Source organism: Pan troglodytes, chromosome 9, assembly GCF_028858775.2.
Source record: "Pan troglodytes isolate AG18354 chromosome 9, NHGRI_mPanTro3-v2.0_pri, whole genome shotgun sequence".
In the NCBI taxonomy this organism is placed as follows: domain Eukaryota; kingdom Metazoa; phylum Chordata; class Mammalia; order Primates; family Hominidae; genus Pan; species Pan troglodytes.
In genome coordinates, this window is record NC_072407.2 from 76,668,201 (window position 1) to 76,684,471 (window position 16,271).

General features: G+C 40.1%; 1 protein-coding gene across 3 annotated transcripts in view; it reads left to right on the top strand.

Moving 5' to 3' along the window:
- POLD3 (DNA polymerase delta 3, accessory subunit) overlaps positions 1-12,226 on the top strand; it is a 50,255-nt gene extending 38,029 nt beyond the window's left edge. For all 3 annotated transcript variants that reach the window (XM_508641.7, XM_003313210.6, XM_054661528.2), the window contains exons 10-12: positions 4,066-4,178; positions 5,680-5,758; positions 10,053-12,226. In XM_508641.7, coding sequence (XP_508641.3) covers positions 4,066-4,178; positions 5,680-5,758; positions 10,053-10,255 — 395 coding nt within the window. In that variant the 3' untranslated portion in view covers positions 10,256-12,226. The remainder of the gene's footprint in view (positions 1-4,065; positions 4,179-5,679; positions 5,759-10,052) is intronic.
- Positions 12,227-16,271: the final 4,045 nt, after the last annotated feature.

Genomic DNA, 16,271 nt, shown 5'->3' on the forward strand with positions numbered 1-16,271 from the left:
AATAGGTGCTAATTGGAACAGTCTTCCCTATTTCGAATCAGTAAAAGACCTTGGGAAGATTGTGGAAAGGTCTTTGAAGCTATCAACTAGATACTCTAGTATTAGTAAAGGAATCAGTTCTAAGTTAAGGAATGACTATGGTTGGTTGAGCACTCATTATATCCTTCTGAAATATTCCCTATAGTTCTGATCTGTAGCCTACAAAAATAATACTGTTGGGTGATTAGAAATGTGAGTGGGGTTATTTAGTTTTGAAAGGAATGTGAAGAAATGCAATAGAGGTGCACAGCCTATAATAACAGATGATATACAGCAGAAGCTCTTAGATTTTTTTCCTCTGGCAAAGATAATTTTTGGCATCTGACTAAATTTATAAACCTCTGCCATTTTATTCTTAAATTTCATCTTTGTATCAAAGCCAGTGGGATTTTATTTTCAACCTTTACACAGTCTTTAACTTATTATTGCTTTATTTCTGTTACACTGAATATGTCATATTAGTTCAATATGCTGTCTTCAGCCAGAAGTTAGAAAAGGAACAGCAGGAGTAGAGAAAATACAAGAACTTTGGAGTCAGGCAGACCTGGGTTTAAATTTTACCGTGACCACTTATTGTGTGACTTTAAGCAGATTAGTTAACTTGTTTAATTCCTTGTTTTTGCATCTCTAAAATGGGGATTTTTATCACAGATGGTATAGGCTTTTTATGAACATGAAATAAGATGATGTGTCAGAAGTGCCAAGACAGTGCTTGGTACATGGTTTTCTTTTGTTTTGTCTTGTCTTTTTTTTTTTTTTTTTTTGAGACGGAGTCTTGCTCTGTCGCCCAGGCTGGAGTGCGGTGGTGCGATGCGATCTCGGCTCACTGCAACCTCCGTCTCCCGGGTTCAAGCGATTCTCTGCCTCAGCCTCCTGAGTAGCCAGGATTACAGGTGCCTACTACCACGCCCAGCTAATGTTTGTATTTTTAGTAGAGATGGGGTTTCACCATGTTGGCCACGCTGGTCTTGAACTCCTGACCCCGTGATCCACCCACCTCGGCCTCTCAAAGTGCTGGAATTACAGGCGTGAGCCACTGCGCCCGTCCTGGTTTTTTCTTTTACCTGTGTCTGGAAACAAGTTGAGATAGTTTTCTTATTACTCACTCTACTCTTCCTGCTGAGGTGCCCATACTTGCAAGTACCTTCAGTTTTTTCAGAAAATTCCCCTCCACTTCTGTTTGTAACTTTCTATGCAAGGGACTGTTCCTTTCTCTTTTACCCCTGCGGGGTCATAAGCACCTGTAGTACTATATACTCTCTTTTTAAAGCAAAAAAAGAGGCCAGACCCAGAAAGAAATAACATTAATAATAACATCTACATTGCTAGGAAGAAATGTAGTTTTAACTGATATAGTTAAGTCTTTGCTAATATTTTCAGTCCTTGCAAGTTGCTTATGGAGAATGTTAAGCAAATGATCCCCATTTTTAGGTAAAGGTAGGTATTTTAAAAAAATAGTCCTAGGAAGCTGTGAATGGTTTCCAGGAATTCTAATTACCTGTCTCTGCCAGAGAACTCTTTGACACACTGGATCTCTGAAATTAGTTTCATTGCAGTTTTTATTCTGTCCCAACAAAGGTTGCTTTCCTGGAATAAGTGATATTTCATTACTTACCTTTTGCTTGAAGAGCTGCAGATTGGCTACAAATCTGTTTAAAATACACCAGTGCATTGGACATTCTTTATGTCTGTGTCAGTAAAAATGTATTGAGTGGGGATGTTTGGCTTGGTAAAGACTAAGGCAGACAGACATATATTCTAGTACATGAATGGCGGCAAGTTTAAACAAAGCAGTAGATATTTACAATTTTAAAAGTCAGATAAAAATAGAAGTTTTATAATAGATAATAATCTCTACTCTCTGGCTCATCTAATTTGACTGATGCTTCTTTTGTCAACTTTCTCCCATCTGCCTTCCACCTTCCATGGATTTGTTGAAATTTCTTAATCGTTAAGGACTCTTGACTCTACTATTCTCTTCCCTGTTTGGGGGAGTTATAATGTTTTACTCATTTATTATCAACAGTGTTTCTCTCAGGGAGTGTGTGGAAGGAAGAGAGAGATATATGTTGTCTTCCTTGACCTGGATGTTCCTCATCCCAAATTTAGTTCAGAAAGTGGTGGTTTTCCTTTATTTAAGTAAATACACACACACACACACACACACACACACACACAAACACAGTTACTCTATGTTTATGCCAGGGACACACACACACACACAGTTACTCTATGTTTATGCCAGGGAAATCGTGGTGTCTCTGCCTTTTTGGAGCTTAGAGTCTAGAGTGGGGATCTAGATAAACATTTGCCTACTGTGCTGTGAGAGAGGTCTTAGAGGGTGTCACTAGGATTGTTTTCTTTGGTTGAGTCAACTGGTTTCAGAACTGGAAATAGAATAAGAACGCCTAAGTTTATTACTGTGAGTCTCAAAATTCCTTTGGCTTCCTCATTGCCTAAATTTTCCTCCTCCCATTATAACACATCTACCATTATGGCCCAGCTTTCTTCATAGCTGTTCCTTCAGAACAATGGAGGCTTGCTTCTGGGGTTTGACTTTTCTCTTGCCTGAGCTCCCATCATGTTCTAGCCTCCCAGAGCTGGCTAATAGCCGGACTGCTTTCCTTTTATGTTTCTCTCTCTTGTTTCCCAGAGCTTATAAAGTTTTGGGGGCCCATTTTATACTTAAAGTGTGTAATTTGTTGTTCTTTCTGGCTCTTGTTCTGCTTCACCTCTTTAGGCCATTTGGCCTTGAACTCTTCACTGTCATAAATTTTAACACTGACCTAATCAGTTGGGAGAATTTCAGATCCAAGACTTGTGTTAAGAATTTGAATACAGCCAGGAGATTCAGGGAGCAGGTGAGGCTAAGTTGCTACCCGGTCCCCTGACCACCACTTTCTTTGTGGTCGTTGAGTAATAGGTCAGTTGAGGATTTTTATTTCCCCTCTCATGGGCTGTTTACTAAGACCACCAATTCTGCAATTGTTGAGAAATGATGGGATCCCTCTGGTGGTGCTCATTTCTTGGGTGATGCCACTTCCACAGCAGTATTTTTTTCTGTTTTTTTTGTTTTTTTTTTTTCCTTTTTCTGGAGAACGGGGTCTCACTATATTGCCCAGGCAGGTCTCGAACTCCTGGGCTCAAGCTATCCTCCCACCTCTTAGCCTCCCTGAGAGCTGGGATTACAGGCGTGAGCCACCGCGCCCGGCCATTTTTCCTAAAAGTGTTCTTTCCTGTTAACCTCACTGTAGCAGAACAAACCTTATCAGTGAAGCAGTCACTAGAAATATGCAAAATATTAAGTAGGTCCTAGTTGTTAGAGTTTAAATAATGATAATTGTTTAAAAGATGACTTCACCCACCTCCAAGTTTATACTGTTAACATCAGCTGGAAATTTTCAGTCTAACAAACATCTCAGGTGATTAAAAGTAACCCTTAGGTCACAGTGAAAGACTCTGGCATGGAACATTTGTTATAACCTGAGGATTATCTCCACATAGATCTTGAGAGATAATGTCCTCAATGGTAAGGCGGCATGGGATAGTTGGAATAGCAAGGCTGTAGAATTGGATTGACTTAGGCTTAAAACCTCCTGTCTCAGTTATAAGCTGTGTGACCTTGGCAAGTTTAGGAACCCCTCTGAACCTCTATTTACTGTAATGTGCAAATAAGAAAATCTGTCTCTTAGAGTTGTTGTAAGAATAAAGTGAAATACGTGGCATATGAAAGGCAATGAGTGGATATTTGTAAACCAACTTCATAACCTGACTAGCTATAAAAGAAAACATTTAGCTAAGATACTTCCGGCTGTAATAATTCTTGATTCTCTGATTTTATTTGTATAAAATTCATAAAATATGTATTTTAAAGATAACTATATAACTACAGAGTTCTTGGTTGTCATGAATTACTGCTTGCTAAATCCCCTTTGCTGGACATGTCAATTTAGAGAACCAATGGAGAAGGCTTTATACCAGATAGTGCTTGTAGTTCTCTGATCTAAGTCTGTTTCATTATTTCAGTCTTCTCAGACTCTCCTGGGGCTTATGAAGCTGAGTCACCATCCCCACTTCCTCCTCCGTCTCCACCTCTTGAACCAGTGCCAAAGACTGAGCCTGAACCTCCTTCTGTCAAGGTAAAATTATACTGGGATTCTTGCATGTCCATGTATCCTTTGTGTCTTAAGGACCTACAACCACTATGCTAAATTAGTTCCCTTGCTGTATACTTCACAAATGCCAGTAGATGGCTCTTGTCTCATTCTGCTCTCCTACAGGTTGTACAGAATGGGCGTTCCCTCCATTCTTACCTGAAGGGAGATTTTGCTGGTGGGTATAGTCTCAGGAACGTTGCAGAGGTGGAACCTGGGAGCTGTTCTGTTTTCATGACCTTCAGCATCTCTGCTGTGCTGTACAGCTCCTGTTAGAATGGTGTAAAAAGAGATCCCCCCTGCATCAGAGCAACACGTGAAAGACAGAGGGGAACAAACAACTTAACACACGTTTGTTGCTCTTCAGAAGCAATTCTGGAAAAGGGCTGGATGGGAAAACTGTCAACCAAAGGGGAAATACAGCTTTGAACGCTCTTCAGCTGCATCTTATCTACATCTATTAGTGTAGATAATGAAGAGTTGAAAAAATAGTCGCTGACAATTTTTTTTTCCTTTGTGGCTGTTAGTTTTTCTTAATTCATTGTGTTAAGACCATCATTTAAATCTTACGCTGATTTCCTCATTAGCTGAAGAGAAAATGGGATGAAAGAGAGCAGTGGAGATAAAAGGAAGTTGATACTAGTAATACCTATTTTGAGACTAAATTAGATAGCTATAATGTTGAAGTGTCAAGGCTGGCCAGGCGTGTTGGCTCACACCTGTAATCCCAGCACTTTGGAAGGCTGAGGTGGGCAGAATGCCTGAGTCCAGGAGTTTGAGACCTGGGCAACACAGGGAGACCTTGTCTCTACTTTAAAAATATCTGGGCATGGTGGCACATGCCTTTTAGTTTCAGCTACTTGGGAGGCTGAGGCAGGATGATCATTTGAGCCCAGGAGTTGGACTATTGCAGTGAGTTATGATTGCACTTCTGCACTCCAGCCTGGGCAACAGAGCGAGAACTTGTCTCTAAAAAACAAACAAACAAAAAAAGAAGACAAGAAATGTGAAGGCTGACATAGCAAGTATCTACAGCAAGGGCATATGCCACAGAAATCCCTGGTGTGGTTTAGGGGCCATCCCTGTGTACTCCCATAATATCTGCCTTAGCCCTCACTACACTGTATTGCAGTGGTCTGCTTTCCTTATCTCTCTCCTCCACTAAGGTCCTTATCCTATATGTCTTTTTAACCATGCTGCCTGCACTACCCAACAATAGTTTATTGACTGAATGAACAGAACACAGTTCTTTCTTCAGCATGCTACTTTCCTTCTTATGAACAATGAAGTATCAAGCCTGTGTATATAGTGGGCGTAACTTGTCTGTGTGATGGGGTTGGTTCTCTAAAACTAATGTAGAGTTTCTCTTTCTACTTTTTATCATAATGGAGTATTGGAGAGTGATTAGTATAGATTTAAAAGCTTTTGTTATTTTTCTGTATAACATAATTGATCCAGCTTAACATTGTATCCTCTGATCTTTTAGAGCTCAAGTGGAGAAAACAAAAGAAAACGAAAACGCGTACTAAAATCTAAAACTTATGTGGATGGGGAAGGCTGCATAGGTAAGACAAATATTTGGCTCCAAATCCAGAGAGAGAATCTCTTATTACCACAGAGGCACCATAATCCCTTTTAGAACAGGTACATCTCAAACTTTAATTTACATGTGAATCATCCCCAAGTGGTACTGATGCTGTTTGTCTATGGCATACACTTTGTGTAGCAGAGTGTAAGTCAGAACACCTAGGTTCTTGTTTAGGTCATAGACTATAAAAATAAGCACTGAGATCTTGGCTAAAAGTTATGTCGTCCCTGGTGAAGAGTTTCTTATCTATGGAATATCCATTTTGCCTAAATGTGCAGTTGTTATGAAGATTCAGGTGGCATAAATATATCCAAAAACAAGATGGAAACCACAGTACGGGCTTAAGATGTTATCATAGACATTGAGAAGCTTTTTTTTTTTTTTCTAGAATATTTGTTTTTATAAATTTGAACAGTGGAAAAGAAGCTACAGATGATTAGACTGTAATCAAGAGTCATCTTTGGTATTTGGTTCCATTTGTTCTTCAGAAGGGTATGACTCATCGAGATTGCTTCCTTTATGTTTCCTATTTGTAAGCCATGTTAGGTAAAAGCATGTGCTTGTTATGAAGGCCTAGGGAGGAATTAGAGTTCAGGCTTTGAGTCATTGGCTAGTTCTTCAGCCATGTTTTAGCTTCTTCTACCCTTTCCATAATCAAACTAGACTTCTGTGGAGCTTTTAAGATTTAGCACTTGAGGTTTGATGGGATGCTCAGATCCTGGTACTGTATTTTCGTGTTTGAAAAGAGTTGTGGGTTTAGGCTCTTACCTTTGTTAGTTGGATAGCCCATGGTTGTCATTTTGCCTTTTGTGGCACCTGCTACAGCTTGGATCTTCAGAGAAGATTATTTTCCCTGTTACTGATTTTTTTTTTTTTCCTAGTTCGGACTTGTTTTGAAAAGATTGGCTCTGAAGAATCAACCTTTCCAGGTTCTTAAAACTAGTGAAGACATTTTGTCATCTGTGCTCCCTGTCCCACTATTCCCCACCTCCCAGTCCTCTGAAAAGGCCTCTGCCATTTTAATTGTAACATGTGATTGGGGAGTAAAATTCTTTACGTGTGGAAATTCTGTCTTTTCAGTGCCAAATTTCTTGTGAACCTGTGAATTCTGGACTTTGAATGGGTTTTTTTTTTCTTTTTCTTCCTTTTTTTTTTTTTTTTTTTGGCTTTCAGTCTTTTAATAGTTGCCATTTTCAAGCCTCTTGGTTTGGCCATGGGTGATAATATATGTGTTTACTGTTGAATTTCTTAATTCAACAGTGTATTTTTTAAATTTAAGAGGACAAAAGCATTGGTGCCAGTTTTTTCCTCCTCTTTCTGCCCCAAAAGAAAAAAGTCAAATGTCTTTGTGAGAGTGAGAGTTCATTGGGAATTTGTGGGTAATTATTTATTGCTTTGTTTAAAATATAGTACTCGAGTTTTTGCCAGGTGTGTGATGTGGACTTTTTTGCACTCCTGTTTCCAGACAGGACTGTTAAGAGCCTTGGATGCAGCAGTGAAAACTGTGCTCACATTGCACTTTTTTTTTTTTTTAAAAGGTTTTTGGTCCAAGCTCAACCTAATGAATCTTGGCTTTGGTTACCAACAAAGGAGTTCTGCTTTCCTCTCTCTGCTCAGACTGTTCCAAATGTACCAGCATAGGGGCCTTGCCCTGTCCTGTGCTGGATCAGATTTGTTCTATGGGTTTAGAAAGCTCATCTTTCTCTCTTTGTGAGTTTGCAGCAGAAACTGGGTAGTTGGGCCCCTGAGATAAGTTTGGAGTAGACTTCTGGACAAGGGAATGGGTTTCTAAGAGCAAAGCAGTTAAGTGGAAAAGAAATCTGATGTTACCCACGAAAACCAGGTTTGTTTGCCTTTTTTTAATGGCAACCCAGAAAAGTGGCATGTTGTTCAGCTAAAATAAAGGCTCTATATTTTTAATGGAGACCTCCTTTTTTCTGGGGTTTGCGGTAGCTACAGCTTTGAATATAGAAATATTCCTTTTAGTTCTTACAGTATACTGAATATGCTGCTAAAGAAATTTTGTTGGTGCTGCCCTGTTTTTTAACTCCCCCGAGCAATGTCTCACACAAAATTGGCAATGAGACAGCCATTGATTTCATTAATAAGTAATGAAATAATGAGCTAATTGATGCTGAAGTATAATGTAGACATGCTGCCATTTGAGTACAGAATATAGCTTATGAAGGAGCAAAGTCTTATACCACCAACTAGTAGAAAGTAATTTCCTTTCTGTATCTGTAGATGGCTCTTCAGACTTTTCTAATTTAAGATATTGAATAAATAACAGCTCGTAATTTTGTCCCATTAATTCAGTTACATAATGCTTTTGAAGATGCATGTGAGATGGAGGTGGTGTTCTGGGGTCTAATTGCTGAACGAATAGGTATGCCATGGGAATTCTCTAATTATCTTAGAGCAACATTTCTCAAACTTTGCCGGCTATGTGCATTACTTGAAGATCTTGCTAAAATTGAAATTCTGCATCAGTAGGCCAGGAGTGGGAACTGAGAGTGCATTCCTAATAAGCTCATGGGAGATTCCGTTGCCTCTGGTGTGCGGAGCACAATTTGAGTAGTAAGGCCTTTCAGAATACTTAATATATATCTAAAGTTTATCAGTATTTTTTATCCTCTAAGTGAACATCAAAGTGAATTCTGGGCTCTTACAAAATTAAAGACAAACTCTGGGAACTCTCTGGGAAGGGATTGTTGATTATGCAGCCTTAATGGGATTAGCTGGATAAGAGGGACGGAATGCTCCAGTGGCAATTGCACTTCAACATTTAAAACAAGGAAGGAGAGAACATTAATTCCCAGAGTGTGGTCCCCAGACCAGCAGCATCAACATTATCTGGGAGCATGTTAGAGAAGCAAATTCTCAGGTCCCACCCCAGATCTGCTGAGCCTGAAACTTGGGAAACAGAATCTGGCAATCTATGTTTTAACAAGCCCTCCAGGTGGTTCTGATGCACAGTAAAGTTTGAGATGATATCTTAAGTAGCAGAGTAGGTATTGGGACACACATACATTTGATTCCAAAGCTTATGCCTCTAGAACAATTTGATATATTTTATTAGAAAGAATTATCAATAAAAGCTCAAGACTGTCATTGTTCTTTAATGGAAAAAAAAACCTTTTACTTTAATCATTTGAGCATTTATTATGCATATTAGGTTACGCTTTTCAGCTAAGAATGGGCTCTTTTCCTTCAATGTTTCTCTATCGCTTGCTGCAACCAGGAAGGCTGAGAAAGAATTTAGATAGCATTGGTTATACAGCTGCCACAGCTCTCTAAAATTACAGAAAGGTGGCATGCTGTTTCTTGTGGTTGGTATATGTGTTGCAGTAGTGTAGATCCTCCTCGGTTATGTGACGTCATGGCTGGAAGCCACTATCTGTGCCTGTGTCCTTTGGGGCTTGCTCGTAATGACTGCTTACTGTTATAGTTCTTTTCCAAGTTTCCCTTGGGAAGGGTTCAGTGAGTTTTAATAGCAGGGGAAAAGCAATTTATGCCTTCGGCTGATAGGGAGTAAGAAAACTGGTAACTTTGTTTCTCAATTTATCACTGTCATTCCTTTAACACGTGTGTCATCCAATAGCATTTGCTTGAGATAGTTAACCTTCATGATACAGACTACTACTAAATTTTGGGTTAATTTGCAGCCATTAAGAACTAAGAACCGAACAGTTGAGTAACTAATCTTCAATTCTCTGTACCTAGGATGTGCAGAGAGTGGGTGGCATCAGGATAGAGCTAGACAGGAGGGTCCATGGTGACCTTGGCTAAACAGAATGGAGGCAGGCAGATAGGCCAGCAGTTTAAGACCAGTAATGGGAATAGGCAGGCATTGTAGGTCAGAGAGGTGATACTTAAGAAGCCAGTCAAAGCATGGAGTTAGAAGTAAGTGTTTGAGATATAGACAATTCAGATATAGAATTCAGGAAGTTAGCTAGCATAGGCCAGGACCCAAATAAAGGATTTAGGCAATTCACTGATAAAGGGCCATTTAAAGGCATGGGATATAGCTGTGAGGGAGAAAAGTGAATGTTAATTCTAAGCATCAAATAGAGACTGTGTGAGCTCAGGATCCCACATAGTTCCTACCTTAGGCTAGATCTGATCTCCCAGTGGGAGAAAGATTCAGTCCTAAGTAAGCATATTTGCCTTGATCAGAGTCTGAAATGATTGGGGTTAGCAAGACATCCCATTTTGTTGATAGAGTAAATGATTCAGCCCACCCATGTTCCATTTTTTTCTCATCCTACCAGTGACTGAAAAAGTCTACGAGAGTGAATCCTGCACAGATAGTGAAGAGGAGCTCAAGATGAAGACATCCTCAGTACACAGACCCCCTGCCATGACTGTGAAAAAAGAACCCAGAGAGGAACGAAAGGGCCCCAAGAAAGGGACTGCTGCTCTGGGCAAAGCCAACAGACAGGTGTCCATTACTGGCTTCTTCCAGAGGAAATAAACTGCCATCTCTGGTAGATCAGAGACTTGGAGTGGTCAAGGGAGAAGACCAAGAAATGTACTCCTCACTTACTATGTAAGTTCATCTAGATCTCCACCTCACCTGTATCAAAAGACTGTTCTTTCATCCTGTGAGGTTTATACTATTTCTGGTTTTTAACCAAAAGGAAATCATCTGGAAGCAGGAGGCAAAAAGCTGTTACCTTCTAATGACATTTAAAAAGCACAATCTTTGACCTGTCCAGGAGAAGGATTTATTCCAAAATTATACTGGAACAGTTTTCAGAATTCTCACTGAAGCCATTTAGTGGCTAATCCACTGTGCCCCACTCACCCTATGCCCTGGTCCGCATATGGCACAGGAATTATTCCTTCTTGTTCCTCTGTATTCTAAGAATTCATGTGGGTGTTTCTTATCCTTACATTCTGCTGGATACGTTTACCCCTCTTGTCTTCCTGCAGTACCACACTTCTGTCCCCTAACCTCCTGAGGCTGTTCTCTGTAAGTCTTTTAAGTTTTGGTTGGACTAAAGGCTGAAGTGAAAATCTCCCTGTAATCCTCTTCCTCCATTATGCAGTACACGGACACCTGGCTACAGACCAGGACATGGCTTGTGTTCTGTTCCTTTCACAAAAGCTCTCTGGGACCTTCACTCGCAATTAGTGGTTAGGGAAAAGCCTCAGGCAGAACACAAATAGAAATTTAATGATGTGTTCAACTCCACCAGAAATTACCTCGAGTCAGCATTGACGATATTGGAGGAGCTGCCGTGCTGCTGACACGGGGTGTGCTTTATGCTGCTCTTTGCGGTTTGTTGATCCCCTCCTCCCCCACTCTCAATACCTAGAGAGTGAAACCCGTACAATGAGATAAAGACTAAAAAGAGAAATCCCTTCCTATATACAGTGTGCTACATTTACAAAAAATTTCTCCTTAAGAAAACAGAATATTCAAAAACAGCACTTTTCCAGGAAGTTAGTGAGGAAGATAAGGCACACATTTATTTATAAATGGATGTTGCTCCTTTGTATTTTTAGCTTCCCTATTTGCTTAAAAGTACAGGCTCCCTAAGAGAGGATGGAGAGGGAGAGACTGAATTGTTAGTAGGTCTAAACATCAAAGAAAACATTTTTATTAGTTACTTATGGAAAATCATCTATTACAATGATAACCTTCAAGTGACTTCCATTATGGCTGGACAGGCGGTGAGCTCAGTGGATCGCAGTGGTGTGCTGGTGATTTTGCACAGTGAGCTCTGCGGAAGGGGTCAGGCTCAACTGCTGATGTGTCTCACACGTAGCAGACAAGGGGTGTCTGACTGGCTTCTTCTGCCTCAAGATGGTGTATGTCGTAAGTGATGCAATCAGCTGTCTGCTTTTTAAGGTTGGGATTGTGCTGACTTCGGGATTAACATGAGCTTCTTTAGCAACCAAGCATGAACTTGATTAAGACCAGAAGTTTGGGAGATGAGTCCTGGCATTATGTCTAGGACTAAAGCAGTGGCTTTGTATAGCAAGCTGAGTAAAGGTTGACATATTCCAAAACCCTTCTTTTTAAAATGAAAAAGGATGGAGAGAAGGATGGAAAGCCTGGACTTAAACCTTTAGAAAAAACTTCTGGAGAGAAGTCCCTTTTAAACAGTTACTTTTGTTATTGCCTCTGGTCATTTGTCTAAATAGGAATGGAAAATTAAAAGAAAAGCAACAATCCAATCTTTTTTCTAAAAATTATGCTGGGGTCTCGACTAAAACTGAATTTGAATTGGAAAATTCTGGTGCTGGTTGGAGTTCCATCTTGCAAGGGATAATACAAATCCTATGATCTCTATGCCCAATATGCTGCCTCAACTCTGAGCTGTCTGCAAGGCTTAGTAAGTATTGAGTGGTGGTTTTTTTTTTCTTTTTATACAATACCATGTTAACCACATGAGTTAAATAAATTTGAGAAGTTGTTTTAAAACAGTGCTTCAAACTGAGTATCTGATGAGTCTCTTATTTGATGGATGTAACAGTGTTGCAATTATTTAAGCTCTGAATGGGAAGAAGGCTGGTTTTCAGTTGATATTGTTAAAACTGCATACCCATAGTCTGAGATGAACAAGTTATTTGCTGCCTTCATCGTTTTTTTCAGCACTGGGGAAATGTTAGTTTCAGCCAACCTCATTTTTTAGTTCATCTAGAAGAAAATCTAGCACATTGTATTAGTTTGGCTTCATCACTTGCTAGCTGTATGACCGTGGGCAAGTTTCACAGCCTCAAGTTCTTTATCAAAATAAAACTAAAATGAGTTACCACGGGTGTCAAGACTAAAGTCAAGTGTATGTAGCATGAATTCGGTCCATGATGGCAGTCACATACACGCTCTACAAAATGGTGGCTTTCTTTCTGATGTCATAAGTGATGTAATCAGCTAGCAACTTCCTGAAATGTTATCAGTTATACGACCCAGGTGGTATATTCTTCAGTCATTCTGGCTGTACATGTAGTAAAAAGGGGAAGATAGTTGTCCTATTTCATGAAAGGTTTAAAGAGAGTAGATATTTTCCTACTGAAGGAATTATAGATGCCTATATTTACTGTTCATTTATTGTGTATCTACTATGTGTCAAGCCCATGACCTGGGGACTAGAGGATATAATAGAAACCATAGAATTTGGCACTTGATCCTCACAATTTAGTGGAAGGGAAAGCCAGTAAAATGAAATGACAGTGCCATATGTGAGTGCAATGTACAGGGTCCTCCAAGAGTTCCCAGGAGGATGGGTATGAAGGCAGTCTTCCTGGAGCAAGCAGTTCTTTGAATGATGAGCAGGATTTCACCCAGCAAAGAGGAATGGAAATGACTTTCCAGGCAGAGGAGCATGGCTTTTGGGAGAGGTGGGCTGTAGAACTTGAGAATAGGGAGGAAAATGTATTCAGAAATGAAGTTGGGGCCTTGCTAAGCAGTTTGGATTTGATTTGTAGATAATGGGGGCCAACTGAAGAAATTTAAGAAGAGTAACAGAAGTTGGTTCTCAGTTAAGAGTGACAGCCAGTATTTACTTTGATTTTGTATCCATGATAGTATTTCTACCCTTGCATATGCACATTGTATCTTAAAATTCTAGCGGGATTAAAGAAAACCATCTTGGTTAAAACAAGGCTGCTTAATTCTGGCAGTCAGCATAGACAATTGCAGTGTTTCCCTTGTCTTCCCCCGTCAACATAGATTTCTGTAGCAGAATCAATTTTTTAAAGTGATTTCAAAAGCTGGTATTTCTTCTTTGACACTCTCAGTGATGAGCCTCCACTCACCTCCCTGGAAAAAACTGGGAATTTAGGGGCAGAGGGGGCTGGTAAACGAGTGAAACAGTTCTCTATTCCTTTTCTATCTTTGTTTCTTTAAGAAGACATTAGTTATTATACAGGAGAGGGCTGAAGAGAAGGGCCATATAAGGAAATGAAATAGTTTCTCCAGGACATGAGTAGAATGAGTGCCTAATAATGTATTTGCCAGAAACGTACTCTGTGTCAAGACTCGTTTTGGTAAACTTGTCTCCTTTCATTGGTTCCAGGATCTCAGTATGCTGTAATGCAGCTTTTACCACCATGAAACATTTTGGGGCTGCCTCGTTTTGTTGTGAGAAGGCAGTATTGCTTTCTGAGTTATTGCCCTGGCAGCTCTGTAAATTAGCCCATGCTGTCACCATGCCCTCTCTGAAGGGCACATTGTACCCAAATGACTGCATTTAGGATTGACTCTTACCACTCCCTGCTGCATGACACTTTTCTCCACTTGTATCTGTGTCCAGTTTTTTGTGTTCTTACGTGCGGACCACCCACAGATTGCCACCCAGGCTCTTTAGCCAGAGAAACTTGGTAAGGCTTCTGATCCAATATTTTTCCATTGGATCAGAATCCACCTTAACTCTACAATTCCCCTTCTACTTCAAACCCTTAATGTTTTCTGAACACCCATTCCCCTTAACTGTTCTCATTTTCTCTTTCCAGACTCCATGTTTCTTGAGGTTTCACCTTGGCTCCCTGTACCTACTTTTTTTAATATTCAGAGTTCTTCATGGCTGGTTCTTCAGCTTCATTCTTTTGGTGTTTTAGGCTTTCTCAAGGCTGTTCATGGCATGTCTTTTACTGGACTGCTCTTGAAGAATGGAAAAACTACTTTGTTTAGTGTCTGTTTGGGATCATTCAGATCCAAAGCATAAAGCAGTTATTGGAAGCTAGTTATGTTTAGTCCTGGATAAAATACTTCGGGGATTGTAAGAGCCCGTAAGTTACCATTTTGGAGTGACAAGACAAACATACTAAATAGCATTTAGCATTTGAGACAATGCTTAGATGAGTGATAGACATGGGACTTAATAATGTAGGAATGAATTAGGACAATCATTATGGGCAAAATGTTATATTCCTATGCAAAGAACAATAAAAGATTTAAAGAAAGAAACAGGCTGAGGTAGGCTAACCATTTTATTGGGTGTTATTCAGCTATTTGAACTTCACTTGCCACTTGTACATTCACGGTGTAAGTAAACCATGATTTAGTGAATCTTTAATTAATGGAGTTATTTCTGTTGTGCTTTAAGCATGAGAGTATTGACGAGAAAGCAAGCAGTTATCAGGAATTACTTCAAAAGGCAGTTTATACAATATAAAGTCTGTATAGGCTCCACTCAGTTTTGTACACACTCAACAATTTTGACCTACTAGGGAGGCAGGATGCCGGGATGGAAACAACACAGGCTTTAGAGACAGAGGGCACTGGATGCAAACCCTGCCTGAGGCACTGACCTTAAGCAAGATATGCATCCTCTCTGAACTTGTTTCCTCATCTTTAAAAATGAGCTACCCACCTACCTTAAAGGGTTGCTTTAGGGCGTTAATGAAATAATGCATGGGCAGTCCCCAGTATTTTGACACCTATTAAACTAATACAAAGCAGAATAACTCACATTTACCTCTTTTAATCCTCATAGCAGCCCTGTGAGATAGGTACTTTTATTCCCATTTTGCACATGAGAAAACTGCGGCAAAGAGGTTAAGTAACCTGCCCAAGGTCAGAGCCACGATATAAATCATGACAATTTGGCTTCATTGCCCTCAGTCTTAACCACTGTGCTATATTGCCTCTTGGCTATATATTAGTTCATACTTCCATACCGCCCAGTGATGACTGATTTTTTTTTTTTTTAAAGACAGAGTCTCGCTCTGTCACCCAGGCTGGAGTGCAGAGGCACAATCTCGGCTCACTGCAACCTGTGCTTCCTAGGTTCAAGCAATTCTCTGCAACCTCCGCTTCCCAGGTTCAAGCGATTCTCCTGCCTCAGCCTCCCGAGTAGCTGGGACTACAGGCGCATGCCACCACACCTGGCTAATTTTTGTATTTTTAGTAGAGACGGGGTTTCACCACGTTGGCCAGGCTGGTCTCAAACTCCTGACCTCAGGTGATCTGCCTGCCTCGGCCTCCCAAAGAGCTGGGATTACAGGTGTGAGCCACCGCGCCCAGCCTGATTTTCATTTTTATAAGTGAAAGTGCAGCTGGTTGTTGAGATCCCAGATTGTCAGATTTGAAGGCAATCTTAATGCTTATTCAAATCAACCTCTTATCTGATGTCTGCATCTTCTCTACAGCATCCCTGCCAAGTGGTCTGGAATCTATAAACAAAGGTTCAATTATGTTCAGTATACCATACTTAACTAAATTACAAAGTTAGATAAGTAGGCTAATAAATGTTAAGAATTTAAAGAGAGGCTGGACTAAAATTAAGTTTTCTGATTAATTTTAGATCACCAGGAAACTTCCAAATAGAGCATACTGCTGTAAGCAGTCCATTTAATTGCTTTCAGTTTAAGTCGAGAACATTGTTTTCCTTGAAAAAGCTTGTCTGATTCTTGGCCTTGCCTCTGACTTAACATTTATAAGAAAATCAAGAGGACATTTGGCATTTGTGCCCTGTTTAAGCTATGCTACAGGTTCATAGGTTGAAAAGTGGTCCTGGGGTGCTTGCAAGTGGGTTAGG